Below are 18736 nucleotides of genomic sequence, written 5' to 3' on the forward strand. Positions count from 1 at the left end.
GTATTTAACCATGGTCTTAGAGACCCCTACAGTATGTATTTAACCATGGTCTTAGAGACCCATACAGTATGTATTTAACCATGGTCTTAGAGACTACTACAGTATGTCTTCCTTTGTCTTCTCTATTAGATCCCAGGCCTGCAGACAGACCAGTTACATATTCAGCTGATGATTGCATGCGCCACTGAACCATACGGCTGTGTGTGTTTCTGTGTGTGTTTTTGTGTTTCTATGTGTGTTTCTGTGTGGGTCTACTCTCAGCCACTGCTCCCAGTCGTGTAAGGTTTGGTGTCTGTATGGTTTGGTAACACGTGTCCCAGCCTGGTGTCTGTATGGTTTGGTAACACGTGTCCCAGCCTGGTGTCTGTATGGTTTGGTAACACGTGTCCCAGCCTGGTGTCTGTATGGTTTGGTAACACGTGTCCCAGCCTGGTGTCTGTATGGTTTGGTAACACGTGTCCCAGCCTGGTGTCTGTATGGTTTGGTAACACGTGTCCCAGCCTGGTGTCTGTATGGTTTGGTAACACGTGTCCCAGCCTGGTGTCTGTATGGTTTGGTAACACGTGTCCCAGCCTGGTGTCTGTATGGTTTGGTAACACGTGTCCCAGCCTGGTGTCTGTATGGTTTGGTAACACGTGTCCCAGCCTGGTGTCTGTATGGTTTGGTAACACGTGTCCCAGCCTGGTGTCTGTATGGTTTGGTAACACGTGTCCCAGCCTGGTGTCTGTATGGTTTGGTAACACGTGCCCCGGCTTGGGCTCCTGCTATTGAAATATGGACAAGGGAGTGGGGAGGAGGGGTGGGTGAGAGGCTTTTGTTTGGGAACAGTGGGCCGGATGTGATGTGAGCTGAATAGCTGGGAAGAGCACCTCTCCCTCTCCATGGGGTTCAGTCATAGCCCCTTTGTCTGTCTGCCCCGGCTGTTTCTGGGGCTCTCTGTCCCTCTGATCCACTATTTTCCAAATAGCACATTGTTCCCTATATAGTGCTCTACTTTCCACCAGGAACCATAGGAAATAGGGTGCCATTTGGGATGCAGGCCCAGTCCACATGAATACCCATAGATGGAGCAGCCAGGCAGGGCTACTCTCTTCTGCTCCTCTTCTCCTCCTCTCTCCTTCTCTGTTCTCCACCCCCTCTTGTTTCATTGGCAGTCTGCTCAGTAAGCAGACAATGATTAAATTAACTGGCAGCATAAATCTCTGCCTTCAACTTAAACTCACCCACAGGGGCCAGTCTGTGATGCCATATACAGTGTCTTCAGAAAGTATTCATACCCCTTAAAGCCTGAATTCAAAATGGATTCAATATGTTTTTCTCACCCAACCACACATACAATACCCCATAATGACAAAGTGAAAACATGTTTTTGGAAATGTATTGAAAATTAATTGTGGAAATATCTAATTTACATACATACACTAACATTCAAAAGTTTGGGGTCACTTAGAAATGTCCTTGTTTTTGAAAGAAAAGCACGTTTTTTTGTCCATTTAAATAATATCAAATTAATCAGAAATACAGTGTAGACATGGTTAATGTTGTAAATTACTATTGTAGCTGGAAACGGCAGATACATTTTTTTATGGAATATTTACATAGGCGTGCAGAGGCCCATTATCAGCAACCATCACTCCTGTGTTCCAATGGCATGTTGTGTTAGCTAATCCAAGTTTATCACTTTAAAAGGTTAATTTATCATTAGAAAATCATTTTGCAATTATGTTAGCACAGCTGAAAACTGTTTTCCTGATTAAAGAAGCAATAAAACTGGCCTTCTTTAGACTAGTTGAGTATCTGGAGCATCAGCATTTGTGGGTTCAATTACAGGCTCAAAATGGCCAGAAACAAAGAACTTTCTTCTGAAACTCGTCAGTCTATTCTTGTTCTGAGAATTGAAGGCTATTCCATGCGAGAAATTGCCAAGAAACTGAAGATCTCGTACAACGCAGTGTACTAGCGCAAACTGGCACTAACCAGAATAGAAAGAGGAGTGGGAGGCCCCGGTACAGAACTGAGCAAGAGGACAAGTACATTAAAATGTCTAGTTTGAGAAACAGATGCCTCACAAGTCCTCAACTGGCATCATGGCTAGCGGGAAGGTTACTGGCTTTTTCTGTGGCTAAACCAACTAGTTCATAATTTAACAATTGTATTAATATTTACAGATGGCATACAAGTTTGTAAAGTTCACATGTTCCAGAAGGAATTTCTGCCAATACGGCATTTTGATTAAAAAAATAATTATGCGCAAAAGGCTCTCCTGTGAAGTAGTGACGTGTGACATACTCCTAGTTTCCTGAAACGAGTCACATATAAGGTCCCACAGGGTGCTTTGCTGGTGACACTGGGAGGGATATAGTTAGAATTCAAGGCACACTTAACCAGCATGGGTACCACAGCATTCTGCAGCAATACTCCATCCCATCTGGTTTGCGCTTATTGGGACTATCATTTGTTTTTCAATAGGACAATGACCCAACACACCTCCAGACTGTGTAAGGTCTATTTATAAGAGCGTCTGCTAAATGACTTAAATGTAATGTAAATGTATTTGACCAAGAAGAGAGTGATTGAGTGCTGCATCAGATGACCTGGTCTCCACAATCACCTGACCTCAACCCAATTAAGATTGTTTGGGATGAGTTGGACTGAAGAGTGAAGGAAAAGCAGCTCAGCATATGTGGGAACTCCTTCAAGACTGTTAGAAAAGCATTCCAGGTAAAGCTGGTTGAGAGAATGCCAAGAGTGTGCAAAGCTGTCAAGGCAAATAACTGTGTTCTTCTCCAAAGAGTAATAATAAGATTCTTAACTTGTCCTGTCAGTAAAAACATAGCAATGATTTGAAGGAATGTGGTTTACACCAAGTTGTCTATGGATAATATTATAGCCTTATAGGCAGCAAATGTGTCCAAAATAGCACCCTATTCCCTATGTAGTGCACTACTTTCAACCAGGGCCCATAGGGTGCCACTTGAGACGAAGACTCCGTGTCCTAGACATCCTCTGGGGCATCTCACTGTAATTAACTACATTCAGGTTTGAGAAAATAAAATCATTATGGTATTTCCTCTGTGCAGATTGCCAGGGGTCTCAGATCATCACAAAGGTTAGCCCTTAATGCTATCATTGACTGCCAGGGATTCTTTCTTCCAATGGATGCTTATTGCTGCTTCTCTCGCTGCCTCTATGCCATTTTCTCTCTCTCTGTCTCGCTCTACCTTTTTTTTCTCTCTATTTCTGTATAGACAGGAGTAATTATATCATTTGGTAAATGTATTTCCATTTACTTCCCTATTGGACCTGCCGCTCAGCCATTTCTCTCCTGTTCTATTGGTTATCATATTAATTTATTTCATTGTCCAGAAGCCAAAGACACAATCCTAGTTATATTAGCAGGCCATCCTAGTTTAGATTCCCCTAGTTTCGAGATTTTCACCTCTGTCACGTATGTAAGCGATATCAGGTGCGCTGTTTAGAATGGTGTTTTCCTAAGTGCTCTGTTTAGAATGGTGTTTTCCTAAGTGCTCTGTTTAGAATGGTGTTTTCCTAAGTGCTCTGTTTAGAATGGTGTTTTCCTAAGTGCTCTGTTTAGAATGGTGTTTTCCTAAGTGCGCTGTTTAGAATGGTGTTTTCCTAAGTGCGCTGTTTAGAATGGTGTTTTCCTAAGTGCTCTGTTTAGAATGGTGTTTTCCTAAGTGCTCTGTTTAGAATGGTGTTTTCCTAAGTGCTCTGTTTAGAATGGTGTTTTCCTAAGTGCTCTGTTTAGAATGGTGTTTTCCTAAGTGCTCTGTTTAGAATGGTGTTTTCCTAAGTGCTCTGTTTAGAATGGTGTTTTCCTAAGTGCTCTGTTTAGAATGGTGTTTTCCTAAGTGCTCTGTTTAGAATGGTGTTTTCCTAAGTGCACTGTTTAGAATGGTGTTTTCCTAAGTGCTCTGTTTAGAATGGTGTTTTCCTAAGTGCTCTGTTTAGAATGGTGTTTTCCTAAGTGAGCTGTTTAGAATGGTGTTTTCCTATGTGCGCTGTTTGGAATGGCGTTTTCCTGCAAAATTGCATTTTGGCAAATGTTTGAAAATGAAATTTTGTTGGCTGCTTCATTACATTAGTTGCATGTTCTGGATGCATTACCATAATCTACATGTGGTTTCTGTGGGTGGACACCCTAATTAATGGGTTATGGTTAATGCATATGGGTCCTGTAAATTTCTCAAATGGCTGGTAATTAAAATCTGCCCAGTCATGTTGTCCTGCGTCACATTTTCCTAACGGAAACCCCGACACACACAACCTCCTCTAGTAGTGAGTACTGTGGGGGTAGAGTGGAGCGGACCCAGGGTCAGTGTTGATTTGCAGCCTGCCTGGCCGGAGGGGGTTGGGGCTCGGTAAACAGCAGTGGGCTGGAGGACTGAATAGAACCTAGGCTCAGATTAGCATATTAATGAGGCCTATACTAACCCCCTGGCCCCCCTCTATTCACTTCAATTTAAAGGCTTTATTGGCATGGGAAACATATGTTTACATTGCCAAAGCAAGTGAAGGATTCTCTCTCTCTCTCTCTGCACTCGCTCCTATCACACCCACTTCTCTGACTGAGGGAGCGGAGTACACAGGCTGCTTCTGTCTTTTCTGGTTCTTCCTCTCATTCAACCTGAAACAATTGCTTTCTCCGTCTCTCCATATCCTTCTCTCCATTCTTGCTGTCACTCTGCCTCTCACTCTCCTCCCATTCTTACATACTCTCTCTCTCTCCCCATACTCTCGCTGTCACTCTCACTGTCACTCTGTTACTCTCTGCACACACCCTGTCATACACTCTTCCTCAAGTGAGTTTAGCACACTGGTCTCCTGCCTCAGAATGAGTACAAAGTGAAGCGAGCGGTGTGGAGTTACTTGTGTTGTTTTGGACTACTGTTCTCCTGTTCTCCTCTCCTGCGAGGCGGCGGGAGTTGGTTGCGGGGCACCTGGGCTAGGATTAGTATTCTGGGGGAAGGCTCTCAGCCGGAGGCTTAGCAACGCTAACCAGCCAGCCAGACGGACGGACAGCCAGCCAGACAGAACTACTGTGGATTTCTCCACCGTTACAGAAGCAGCAGAACAAATGAGCTGTATATTCACAGTGGAGGGGCTAAAAACCTCAACACAGTGTTGATCCACCTTATTCTTCCTGCCCCTGTTTCAGGGCTGAAAACTGGGCCAGCACTTGGCTGGGACTCCCTCTCTTACTCTGGATGTCTTGGATGTGTTTCTCTCTCGGAGCCCCTTCCCCCTCCTGTCCCAGACCCTAGTGCTGTCTCTGGACCAGGGGTTGACTGGTGGAGTAGACTGGGGGAGTGGGTAGAGTGAACTGGGGCTGTGTGGATCTGACTTGGCCCTAGGTGTCGGGATTAGGAGCATTGTGGGCCGGCGTAGACGGGGAGGTTGGTGTTACTTGGTAAGGAGGTAAAGGGTTAGTGTGGTGTAGGGGGAGGTTGGTGTTACTTGGTAAGGAGGTAAAGGGTTAGTGTGGTGTAGGGGGAGGTTGGTGTTACTTGGTAAGGAGGTAAAGGGTTAGTGTGGTGTAGGGGGAAGTGGTGTTACTTGGTAAGGAGGTAAAGGGTTAGTGTGGTGTAGGGGGAAGTGGTGTTACTTGGTAAGGAGGTAAAGGGTTAGTGTGGTGTAGGGGGAGGTTGGTGTTACTTGGTAAGGAGGTAAAGGGTTAGTGTGGTGTAGGGGGAGGTGGGTGTTACTTGGTAAGGAGAAAAGGGGTTAGTGTGGTGTAGGGGGAGGTTGGTGTTACTTGGTAAGGAGGTAAAGGGTTAGTGGGGTGTAGGGGGAAGGTGGAAGCCCTGGCCTCCATGCGGTTCTGTGAGAACTCTGGGTGTTGGCCGGCCGTGGGACCCGAGACAGAGAGAGCAGGGGGACCAACCAACATGGAAACCAGTCCCGGCTGCGGCCTCTTCCCCATGTGCTGGGCTGCAGGTACTACTATTAACTACTAACTCTGAACTTCCACTACTTCTTTTTCTTCTCCTCCTCCCACCTTGTTCTTCTCCTCCTCCCACCTTATTATTCTTCTCCTCCTACCACCTTATTCTTCTTCTCCTCCTCTCACCTTATTATTCTTCTCCCCCCACCTTGTTCTCCTTCTCCTCCTTCCACCTTATTCTTCTTCTTCTCCTCCCACCTTATTCTTCTTCTTCTCCTCCCACCTTATTCTTCTTCTCCCCCTCCCACTTTATTATTCTTCTCCTCCTCCCACCCTATTCTTCTTCCTCTCCTCCCACCCTATTCTTCTTCTCCTCCTCCCACCTTGTTCTTCTTCTCCTCCCAACCTATTGTTCTTCTTCTCCTCCCACCTTATTCTTCTCCACCTCCTCCCACCTTATTCTTCTTCTCCCTCTTCCATATCCTCACCATCTACCTGTGTTAGGTCGATCAGAAGTGTTTAGCTCGTCGTGGCTGTTGTTTTTCTGTTATAGTTTAATCCTGACTGACTGACTGTGTTGTGTAGCCTGCCTGTTGTGATGCCATAGAGGATTGTGTTGAAATCATTAACATTCCAAACTACAGAGTGACAGATTTCATACCGATTACATCTTTATAGTTTTGATGCCCCCCCCTTGTTTTGCTTGAACGGTTGTCGTTTATCTTTCTGTGCAATGCAGCAAGCTCTGCTATTTTAAAGGGCACAATGCCTCCCAGAGAAGTGGCATTTCTCCACATAACGAGTAGTAACCTTTAGAAACCTGTCTGTGACAGATGATAGGGACGTTACCATGATACTGCAGTAGGGGAGCTGCAAGCTTTGTTTTCCCTGTGGAATGGATGGTGTGTGTGTGCACATATTTGTCTTAGTTTGTGTTCGACACACACACACAAACTAAGATAAACTAACACAAACTAAGACAAATATGTGCACACACACACAAACTAAGATAAACTATGTATTTGTAGATATGCGTAACTGTGTGTGTGTGTGTAACTGTGTCTGTGTGAATTTTTTTGTTTGTGTGTAGATGTTGCGTGTTTCAGAACCACAGGGTTCAGCTCCCTTTCACATGTTGCCCGTAGAACCCACAGCTGACCTGATTGCTTGAGCAGCTGCTGATAATGGAGGCTGGGACCTGTAGCAGTCAATTCCATTTCTAGCCAGACTCCCACTTTGAGTGGCTTTCTTTGTCTGCGTGGAAAACACAACATGTGAATTTAAAGCACCCTATTGTCACTGAGCATATGCTTCAGCATGCCATGTGTCAGTCAGTCGTCAACTATCGGGGAGGGGAGAAGGGAAAGGGGAGAGAGAAGAGGAGAGGGGAGAGGAGGGAAAGAGGAAGAATAGGAGAGGGGAGCATAGGTAGAGAGAGAGGGAAAATAGGAGGAAGGAGAGTGAAAAGAGGAGAGAAGGAGAAGAGGAGGGAGGGAGGAGAGCGAGAGACGTGGAGAGGAGAGCGAGAGAGACGTGGAGAGGAGAGCGAGAGAGACGTGGATAGGAGAGCGAGAGAGACGTGGATAGGAGAGCGAGAGTGACGTGGATAGGAGAGCGAGAGAGACGTAGATAGGAGAGCGAGAGAGACGTGGATAGGAGAGCGAGAGAGACGTAGATAGGAGAGCGAGAGTGACGTAGATAGGAGAGCGAGAGAGACGTGGATAGGAGAGCGAGAGAGACGTGGATAGGAGAGCGAGAGAGACGTGGATAGGAGAGCGAGAGAGACGTGGATAGGAGAGCGAGAGAGACGTAGATAGGAGAGCGAGAGAGACGTGGAGAGGAGAGCGAGAGAGACGTGGAGAGGAGAGAGCAAGAGAGACGTGGATAGGAGAGAGCAAGAGAGACGTGGATAGGAGAGCGAGAGAGACGTGGATAGGAGAGCGAGAGAGACGTGGATAGGAGAGCGAGAGAGACGTGGATAGGAGAGCGAGAGAGACGTGGATAGGAGAGCGAGAGAGACGTGGAGAGGAGAGAGCGAGAGAGACGTGGATATGAGAGCGAGAGAGACGTGGATAGGAGAGCGAGAGAGACGTGGATAGGAGAGCGAGAGAGACATAGAGAGGAGAGAGCGAGAGAGACGTGGATAGGAGAGCGAGAGAGACGTGGATAGGAGATCGAGAGAGACATGGAGAGGAGAGAGCGAGAGAGACGTGGATAGGAGAGCGAGAGAGACGTGGAGAGGAGAGAGCGAGAGAGATGTGCAGAGGAGAGAGCGAGAGAGACGTGGAGAGGGGAGGGAGACGGGGAAAGGAGAATGAAATGGAGAGAGGAGAGGGAGAAGAGGCATGGAAAAGGAGATTGGGAGGGGGAGAAGGGAGATGGAAAAAGGGTTTGAATACGTGACAGTGATGTATGTAGTGTCAGTCTTAGCATGGCTCATTGCCAGTAATGTCTTCCGTATTTCTGTCCTATGGGACTCCCAATCACGGCCGGATGTGATACAGCTTGGCTTTGAACCAGGGACTGTAGTAACACCTCTTGCACTGAGATGCAGTGCCTTATACCGCTGCGCCACTCAGGATTCCTATATAATGCTCTGCTTTTGACCAACACCCTACTCGTCCTGGTCAAAAGTAGTGTATTATATAGGGAATAGGGGCCCATTTCAGATGCACCCAGAGTCTCAAGCAGCATTGAATGCATGGTCCCCCCAGTTTGTATTAGATAGTCAGGTGCTTGGACCCTACCATGCCAGGTAGGATCCAGATTAACCCAGTCCAACCAGCACCTTGGCTCGACACAAAATGTGGTTGTCAAGCAGTTTGTCCCGGTGGCCCTCAGTACATCACTACATCTACAGTACATTTGTTGAATGCAAGTGTTGGTGTCAGGCAGAATAAAGGGAGAGTATGTGGTTAGGAGGTGAAGGGAGGGTTTTATTTCAGAGCTAGAAGGAGAAAAGCCACTGGCTACGTAGCTACATGGTAGTTAACTTTCACTGTGTGTGTCCCTGAGCTGTAGATAGGGTGTCTGTCTTTGTGTAGGAGGTGGGGGTAGCAAGCTATGATGCCGGTGTTTGTTGAGCCATCTCTCCCACCCCTACCCACCAGTGTTTTGTTTCAGGATATAGAAACTTAGAGAAAGGTGGATATAGACTTAGAGAAAGGTGGATATAGACTTAGAGAAAGGTGGATATAGACTTAGAGAAAGGCATCCTTAGGTTTCCCTCTTCTTTCTCAGCAATGTCATTATTACCAGGTGGAAACGTATCAACTTCCCTGGTAATGGTCACCAGTCACATTGAGGTGTGTGTGTGTGTGTGTGTGTGTGTGTGTGTGTGTGTGTGTGTGTGTGTGTGTGTGTGTGTGTGTGTGTGTGTGTGTGTGTGTGTGTGTGTGTGTGTGTGTGTGTGTGTGTGTGTGTGTGTGTGTGTGTGCGTGCATTCATCCAGGATCTTAGCATTGCTAGATGATGTTTTCCCAGTGCAGGCTCTGTGTAGCTAATGATGTTGGCTGTGAAGTTGAGTCTGGCAGTAGATCCTGGGCTACAGAGCACATCTCTACACCTCTTAGATAGTCTAAAAAGCCTCCCAGTAGACGTCGACCCCAGCTCTCCCCAGTAGACGTCGACCCCCAACTCTCCCCGGTAGACGTCGACCCCCAACTCTCCCCGGTAGACGTCGACCCCCAACTCTCCCCGGTAGACGTCGACCCCCAACTCTCCCAGGTAGACGTCGACCCCAAACTCTCCCCGGTAGACGTGGACCCCAAACTCTCCCCGGTAGACGTTGACCCCAACTCTCCCCGGTAGACGTCGACCCCCAACTCTCCCCGGTAGACGTCGACCCCAACTCTCCCCGATAGACGTCGACCCCCAACTCTCCCCGGTAGACGTCGACCCCAACTCTCCCCGGTAGACGTCGACCCCAACTCTCCCCGGTAGACGTCGACCCCCAACTCTCCCCCGGTAGACGTCGACCCCCAACTCTCCCCGGTAGACGTCGACCCCCAACTCTCCCCGGTAGACGTCGACCCCCAACTCTCCCCGGTAGACGTCGACCCCCAACTCTCCCCGGTAGACGTCGACCCCCAACTCTCCCCGGTAGACGTCGACCCCAACTCTCCCCGGTAGACGTCGACCCTAACCCAGCTCCCTGGAAAGATAAGTCCAGCCAGAGAGCCTGTTTCTAGCTGCTGATTAGATAAATCTGCTTTGAAGGTCTTCCATGGTGCTGGTGTTGTCGAGGACTGAGGAATCAGAAACGCTCCTTCTAATCTAGGTTAACAGGGATTCCTCCTGCCTGACATACACTGGTGTGTGGGGTTGTGGGTGTTTGGCAGTTATTTATCTCTGTTCTGCTTTACTTCACACTCTGAAATACAGAACAAACATTACCATTTAAAAAAAATTACAAAAATCTAATGAATTGTTGCTAGGTAACGTTCACCAGCGCTAGTCAGCTGTACTTGCGGCAAAACTCTATCTTGTTCTCCATCTTCTTTTCAAATAGGGAGTCAAAATGTTTTCAGCACTTTTATATCCATGACTGATCAAAACTAATTTTCTCATGGCTCTCTCTTGTCCCTCTGCAGCAGACATGGTGAGCAATATTGGAAAATTACATTGCAATAAAGTCACAGTACTGAATCACAATACATATAGAATCTTGAGAATCACAATTCATATCTTATTGGCACCTAAGTATCCCAGTAATATTGTATGTTGAGATCCCTGCACTTGGGCCAAGATACACATAAGCAGACCAAGTACAGTAAGGCTGCGTTTAAACAGGCAGACAAATTCTGATATTTTGCCCAATTATGGGCAAAAGAGCTGATCTGATTGGTCAAAAGATCAGAGTTGGGCTGCCTGTGTAAACTCAGCCTATGTGTACACCCTCAGACACACCTTTACACGCAGAAGGTACACAGAACACAGACAGGCATACGGGACTGTGGTTATGTAAACTGCTCTGACTAACATGGCCATTGTCTGTACAGTACTGAGCTGCCTGCTCTCAGGAGGTCAGCTAGAGGGGCTCCATCCAGGGGCCTCTCTCTCTCTCTATCCCGCTCTCTCGCTTTAACCCAACTCTCTTTTTCTCCCACTCTTTCACTCATTGCTCTCTCTCTCTCTTTCTGTGAGGATGTACAGGGTGAACCGTTCAACCCTCGACTCCTTGCCCACAGAACAAAGAAGCCCTCTTCATCAGAGAGCCTGTCCCCCTTTGCCTCAGTTGTCTGTTTATGAGAATAGAGAAGGAGCCTCTAACTGGTCTCTACAGAACTGTGCACCAGCTAGCTCAGTACACTACCTTACCAAGAATACTCAGATGGAAAGAGGTCTATACTCGCCTATGCAACAAGGACATAAGTAATGCAGGGGGTCAGATGCATATTCTAATCGACATCAAATAGAAAGAAGTACTATTAATAAATGAGGGATTATGCCTATTAAGTATTCACACCCCTTTACTTTTTCTAAATGTTGTCGTTACAGCCTGAATTTAAAATGGATTAAATGTAGATTTTGTCTCACTGATCTACACACAATACCCCATAATGTCAAAGTGGAATTTTGTAGAACGTTTTAGAAACATTTATAAAATTAAGCTGAAATGTCTTCAGTCAATAAATATCTAACCCTTTTGTTATGGCAAGCCTAAATAAGTTCAGGAGTAAAAATGTGCTTAAGAAATCACATAATTAGTTTCAGTAATAGTGGTTAACATGGTTTTGGAATAACTGCCCCATCTCTGTACCCCACACATACAATAATTATCTGTAAGGTACCTTAATCGAGTAGTGAATTTCATGTACAAATTCAACCACAAAGAACAGGGAGGTTTTTTAATGACTCGTAAAGAACAGTGATTGGTAGATGTGTAAAGAAATTTAAAAAGCAGACACTGAATATCTCTTTGCGCATGGTGAAGTTATTAATGACACTTTGGATGGTGCATCAATACACCCAGTCACTACAAAGATACAGGTGTCCTTCCTAACTCAGTTGCCAGAGAGGAAGGAAATTGTTCAGGGATTTTAGCATGAGGCCAATAGTGATTTTTAAAACAGTTAGAGTTTAATGGCTGTGATGGGAGAAAACTGAGGATGGATCAAAAACCTTGTAGTTACTCCACAATAGTAAACTAATTGAGTGAAAAGAAGGAAGCCTGTACAGAATAAAAAATATTCCAAAACATGCATCCTGTTTGCAACAATGCACTTAAGTAATACTGCAAAAACATATATAAGAAATGTACTTTTTGTCCCGAATACAAAGCATTATGTTTGGGGCAAATCGAACACAACACATCATGGAGTACTTCTCTTCATATTTTCAAGCATGGTGGTGGCTGCATCATGTTATGGGTATGCTTGTCATCGGCAAGGACTAGAGTGTGTTTTAGGATAAACAGAAAATGAATAAGCACATGCAAAATCCTAGAGGAAAACCTGGTTCAGTCTGCTTTCCAACAGACACTGGTAGACAAATTCACCATTCAGCAGGACAATAACCTCAAATACAAGGCCAAATCTACACTGGAAATGCTTACCAAGACGACACAGAATGTTCCCGAGTGGCCTAGTTACAGCTTGGACTTAAATCTGCTTTAAAATCTATGACAAGACTTGAAAATGGCTGTCTAGCAATGATCAACAATCAATTTAACAGAGCTTGAAGTAAATATTGTACAATCCAGGTGTGCAAAGTTCTTAGAGACTTACAAAGAAATACTCACACCTGTAATCACTGCCATAGGGGATTTTATCATGTATAGACTCAGGGGTGTGAACACTTATGTAAATGAGATTAATTTTCAATAAATTAGCAAACATTTTTAAAAACATGTTTTCACTTTGTCATTATAGGGTATTATATGTAGATTGGTGAGAACATTTTTTAATTCAGGCTGAAACAACAAAATGTGGAATAAGTCAAAGGGTATTAATACTTTCTGAAAGCACTGTACATGTCAGATCATCTAGGGTGGATCATAGCTGGGAACACAACTCTTCTAAGTAACAGGTCAGCTTGATACAACTCCCCTACTGTACAGGTATTTGGCCTGAGGATGGAGGGACAGGACACAGCAGGGATGTTTGAACAATTGCCAGGACATTGTCCTCACTCACGACACCAGCAGTTTATATAAACCCTAAACCCCTCCTTCCCCCGTGCTCACAGAGTGAACCCAGGGACAGACACATTCACAGAGTGAACCCAGGGACAGACACATTCACAGAGTGAACCCAGGGACAGACACATTCACAGAGTGAACCCAGGGACAGACACATTCACAGAGTGAACCCAGGGACAGACACATTCTCTCGCTCTCTTTCCCCCTGCTCTCTCTCCCTCCCCAGGCCCCATACAGTGAGCTATCTTCGTCTATGCCCTCACTCACTGTGGCTGAGTGTACTCCCACACTGGCTGAGTGTACCCCCACACTGGCTGAGTGCAGAGGTAGTGGTCTGTGTCTCTGATTGCTATTTGTATTCCTGTTAAGACTCCAGCCGACTGCAGTGTGTGTTAATGTTGCAATCTTTTTTGTTGTGTTTCTGATTTCCCACTTCGGATCATTTTACAGGTTTAGGAATGACAATTCTCCTCTGCTAAATAACATACATGGACAGGGAATGGCAGATCCTAGATCAGCAATCGTACTCTGAGACGCTTTATGAATTCGGCTCTGGTTCCGAAGTATCAGTGGATCTTAACCTGCAGCCTAGACTAGAGCCTATACTTGAGTTTCTCCTAGGGTTTTTCTGTCTGTACTTTTCTATTGTCCAGCCTGTTTGATAACGGTCTAATTGGAGCCAGTGGCCTGCAGAAGATGACATCTGAAACCTGCACTGTTTCCAATAATAGCTGCCTAGTTGCCCAGGCCTGTAACTGGAAGCAGTGTGGGGCACAGGAAACTGTCGCAGCGGCTCCACCATTATGGATCTGTTCTGAAGAAACTTCCATAGACAAAACGAGCTGCAGGGTTAATCATGTCCTGTTTGGGGTGTGATCAAACACCCCAGTTTTCATCCTGTGTGTGAAAGATAAGATGAAAGCTCCTTATAAAAAGTCCCAAATGGCACTCTATTCTCTATATAGTGCTTTACAAAACCATAGGACTCTGGTCAAAAGTAGTGCACTATATAGGGAATAGGGTGCAATTTGGGACTCAAACTGGATCCTCACATACTTACATTTCCACACAGACTTCCCCTTGGCTTTCATAATATTTAATAATATTTGGGTTTATTTCTGGCCTCTACCGTTGATATGATTAGAGATTTCATGCGGAGCTCATTGTCTCGTTTCCTGCTTTTAATTGTTCGTACTGTGTGTCCGTAGATCAAATAGGAGCTTTTGTCTCATCGGATAATTGTTGACACTTTGTGTCTTATGCACCTATGTCTCCATCTCTCTCTCCCTCTCTGTCTGTCTCTCTCTGTCTCGCTCTCCCTCTCTCTGTCTCTCTCCATCTCTCTCTCCCTCTTTCTATCTGTCTGTCTCTCTGTATGTCTCCATCTCTTTATCCCTCTCTCTGTCTGTCTCTCTGTCTCTCTGTCTCTCTCTCCCTCTCTCTGTCTCTCTCTTTCTCTCCATCTCTCTCTCCCTCTGTCTCTCTCTGTCTGTTTCCATCTCTTTCTCCCTCTCTGTCTGTTGCTCTCTTTCTCTCCATCTCTCTCTCTCTGTCTCTCTTTCTTTCTCTCTGTCTCTCTGTCTGTCTCCATCTCACTCTCCCTCTCTCTGTCTGTCTCTCTCTTTCTCACTGTCTCTCTCAACTTAGTTAAATTCAAAGGGATTTATTGGCATGGGAAACATTCAGGAAGGTATTGAGACCCCTTGACTTTTTCCACATTTGGTTATTTTTCAGGCTTGTTTTAAAATTGATTAAATCATTACTTATCAGCAATCTACACACAATACCCCATAATGACAAAGTGAAAGCAGTTTTTTTTAAAGATAATTTAGCAAAAATATATTTAAAAAAATATGTTAAAAAATTATATATATATATATATACAGTGGGGCAAAAAAGTATTTAGTCAGCCACCAATTGTGCAAGTTCTCCCACTTAAAAAGATGAGAGAGGCCTGTAATTTTCATCATATGTACAATTCAACTATGACCGACAAAATTAGAAAAAACTTTTTTGGTAAAAACTCAACTCGTCGTGTTTGGAGGACAAAGAATGCTGAGTTGCATCCAAAGAACACCATACCTACTGTGAAGCATGGGGGTGGAAACATCATGCTTTGGGACTGTTTTTCTGCAAAGGGACCAGGACGACTGATCTGTGTAAAGGAAAGAATGAATGGGGCCATGTATCGTGAGATTTTGAGTGAAAACCTCCTTCCATCAGCAAGGGCATTGAAGATAAAACGTGGCTGGGTCTTTCAGCATGACAATGATCCCAAACACACCGCCCGGGCAACGAAGGAGTGGCTTCGTAAGAAGCATTTCAAGGTCCTGGAGTGGCCTAGCCAGTCTCCAGATCTCAACCCCATAGAAAATCTTTGGAGGGAGTTGAAAGTCTGTGTTGCCCAGCAACAGCCCCAAAAAAAATCACTGCTCTAGAGGAGATCTGCATGGAGGAATGGGCCAAAATACCAGCAACAGTGTGTGAAAACGTTGTGAAGACTAACAGAAAACGGTCGACCTCTGTCATTGCCAACAAAGGGTATATAACAAAGTAATGAGATAAACTTTTGTTATTGACCAAATACTTATTTTCCAACATAATTTGCAAATAAATTCATAAAAAATCCTACAATGTGATTTTCTGGATTTTTTTCTCTCACTTTGTCTGTCATAGTTGAAGTGTACCTATGATGAAAATTACAGGCCCCTCTCATCTTTTTAAGTGGGAGAACTTGCACAATTGGTGGCTGACTAAATACTTTTTTGCCCCACTGTATATATGCACACACCTTATTTACAAGTATTCAGACCCTTTGCTATGAGACTCGAAATTTCGCTCAGGTGCATCCTGTTTCCATTGATCATCCTTGAGATGTTTCTACAACTTGATTGGAGTCCACATCTGGTCCATTCAATTGTTTGGACATGATTTGAAAAGGCACACACCTGTCTATATAAAGGTCCCACAGTTGACAGTGCATGTCAGAGCAAAAGCCAAGCCATGAGGTCAAAGGCATTGTCCGTAGAGCTCCGAGACAGGATTGTGTCGAGGCACAGGTCTGGGGAAGGGTACCAAAACATTTCTGCAGCATTAAAGGTCCCCAAGAACCCAGTGGCCTCCATCATTGTTAAATGGAAGAAGTTGGAACAACCAACACTTTTCCTAGAGCTGGTTGCCCGGTCAAACTGAGCAATCAGGGGAGAATATATTTCAATTTTTAAATTTTTATACATTTGCAAAAATGTCTAAAAACTGTTTTTGCTTTATTATGGTGTATTGTGTGTAGATTGATGAGGGGGTAAAATCAATTTAATCAATTTAGAATAAGGCTGTGACCTAACAAAATGTGGAAAAAGACAAAGGGTCTGAATACTTTCCGAAGCACTGTATGTCTCCCTCTCTCTGTGTGTGTCTCTCTCTCTTCCTCTCTCTCGCTCTCTCTTGCTCTCTATTGCTCTCTCACTTTCTCTCTCCCTTTCTCTCTCGTTCTCACTTTCTGTCTGTATGTCTCTGTAGTTCTGTCTCTCTCTCTCTTCTCTCTCTCTGTCTCTCTCTCTCTCTCTGGAAAGAGCCTTTTTAGATGATATTTCACAACATAGTGGGGAGTCGAGTGTGATTTTATTTAAAGTGAAATGCCAGTTAGTTTAGTGACTGAAGTGATTGCCATGAGAGTTACACTTAATGAAAAGAATAGCACATCAAAATCACGTTATGGAAAATCCTTATTCAACGGAAAACATTTTAAATCATTTTGAAAAGCAATCAAAAACCTTTCTCATACCCAGTCACTAAAGAGTTAGTGGGTTTTCTCATTTAAGGATCTCTGGGTGTATTTATGAAAACTATCAAATTGACTGCAATTGGCATCATCACCTTCATTCATTTATAGTCTTGGCAGAACAAGAGCTTGAGTTTGGTGTGTATTGCATCCAGACTGGAGTGTCTGCCCCAGAGAGAGATTACAGAGAAGATTTGAATCCTCTTGAAATTAGTCATTGATCGACTATGTGGCTAATTTATAAATGTTCATGTAATGTGGATTGTGCAACATTGTGTCAAAAGAACTAGAGGCTTGCAAAGGATACCTTGTCTCTTCTCATTATAACATTAGAATGGGGGTAAATAACTGTGATTCCCTTAAAAGGGGGAGAATCTGAGATTTCAAAATGCCAGAAATATTTCTGTACTCCTTATATTCAGTAAATGCCATTAATATTTCAATCAGAAAACACAGATGAATAACAGCACACATGGGAAAATAGAGCTTCTGATGTAATCAAAGCAAAAATTGCCTACATGAGAGTAAACATTATTGTTTCTAGTTGAGGTTAGTTACAATTTAAATGTCTTGGCTTGCTGGCTGCGCATCTGTTTAAAAGACTGAAGAGTGACTGAAGTGACTGCCCAGGAGGTGTGTGGGAGAGCCAGGCAGATCAGCTCAATCAGACTGCACAACTGAAAGACATTATTCTTCCAATTAGAGGATTGCATTACATATTCTGAAAGCCATGCTTGCTTATGATTGGATTAAACAGATGAAAATTGAAATTGAATGTCCATTAGTTTCACATGGAATTCTCGTCTTGTCACATTTACGTCAACTAAAATGAAAACTTGTTTGTTTTTCCATGGCATCTCGTCACGTCGTCATTCGTTTTCCGTCAGGGAAAATAGGTAATTGACAAATATTTATCATAAAGTTATTGTTGCCGAGATTAACACTTTCCCAGTGGTTTAATGAGGAGTCTCATATCATCATATTCACAACACTCAGAATTGAAGGTTTAATGAAGGTTTTAAGGGTTAACAATAGACAGGGAGTTCAGACTCAGCCTGCAGTCACAGTGTGAAGGGAGGAAGGAAGGCCCCACCCTATAGTTGTTTACAACCCTCTCTCTGTCTGGCATAGCTCCCACTCAGCCATGCCGAACTTGTTTACAACTACAGCCAACCAATCAGCAGGCTCACAGCCCCCCGTTCAACACCACAGAGCCAATCAGAATGCTCACCGCTTATTCAGTCATATGATGCCTCTGATAAGAGCAAGTCTCTTGATCCAGCCCCTAACCCTCGTACCTGGAGGTGGGAATGGGTTTGGGATAACATGGAAATGATATGGGAATGAGGTGAGTCGCTCCCCGTAATTTCAGGATGACTCATTCTGGGTACTTTGAGCTGCAGGGAGCATTGTTATAACCAGGATGTGACCCAACGTCAGCGAGGAGAGGCCGGGACGTGTGTGTGTGTGTGTGTGTGTGTGTGTGTGTGTGTGTGTGTGTGTGTGTGTGTGTGTGTGTGTGTGTGTGTGTGTGTGTGTCTGTGTGTCTGTGTCTGTGTCTGTGTCTGTGTCTGTGTCTGTGTCTGTGTCTGTGTCTGTGTCTGTGTCTGTGTCTGTGTCTGTGTGTGTGTGTGTGTGTGTGTGTGTGTGTGTGTGTGTGTGTGTGTGTGTGGTTTTCATCTGTGGATGGAAAAGCCCATGAGCATTACAGGAGCTTCAGTGGCTCTTTTGCCTCTGGAGATAGTTGCCGTAATCTGGGAGTATGTGTGCATAGGGAATCTCTTCTACTTGCCCAATGTCCGCAGATGGGTATAGATGTCTCTCTCCACACCACTCCAGGGTGACATGCGCCTGCTGGCCCTTTCTGATGGGAGGTAGGGATTGGACAGGGTATTAATTGTGGTAAGAA

The 18736-nt window shown here is 44.7% G+C and overlaps 1 protein-coding gene across 23 annotated transcripts in view; it reads left to right on the top strand.

Moving 5' to 3' along the window:
• ptk2aa (protein tyrosine kinase 2aa) overlaps positions 1-18736 on the top strand; it is a 180338-nt gene that overhangs the window by 63921 nt on the left and 97681 nt on the right. For 11 of the 23 annotated variants that reach the window (XM_046361697.1, XM_046361701.1, XM_046361700.1 and 8 more), the window contains exon 1: positions 5803-5958. The exons of 5 other annotated variants lie outside the window; for them this stretch is intronic. In XM_046361697.1, coding sequence (XP_046217653.1) covers positions 5835-5958 — 124 coding nt within the window. In that variant the 5' untranslated portion in view covers positions 5803-5834. Of the gene's footprint in view, positions 1-5794; positions 5959-18736 lie in introns of those variants that run through there. 7 more of the 23 variants (XM_046361704.1, XM_046361708.1, XM_046361712.1 and 4 more) reach the window with 3 other exon arrangements.

The sequence above is a fragment of the Oncorhynchus gorbuscha genome, linkage group LG09 (genome assembly GCF_021184085.1).
Source record: "Oncorhynchus gorbuscha isolate QuinsamMale2020 ecotype Even-year linkage group LG09, OgorEven_v1.0, whole genome shotgun sequence".
Taxonomy (NCBI): domain Eukaryota; kingdom Metazoa; phylum Chordata; class Actinopteri; order Salmoniformes; family Salmonidae; genus Oncorhynchus; species Oncorhynchus gorbuscha.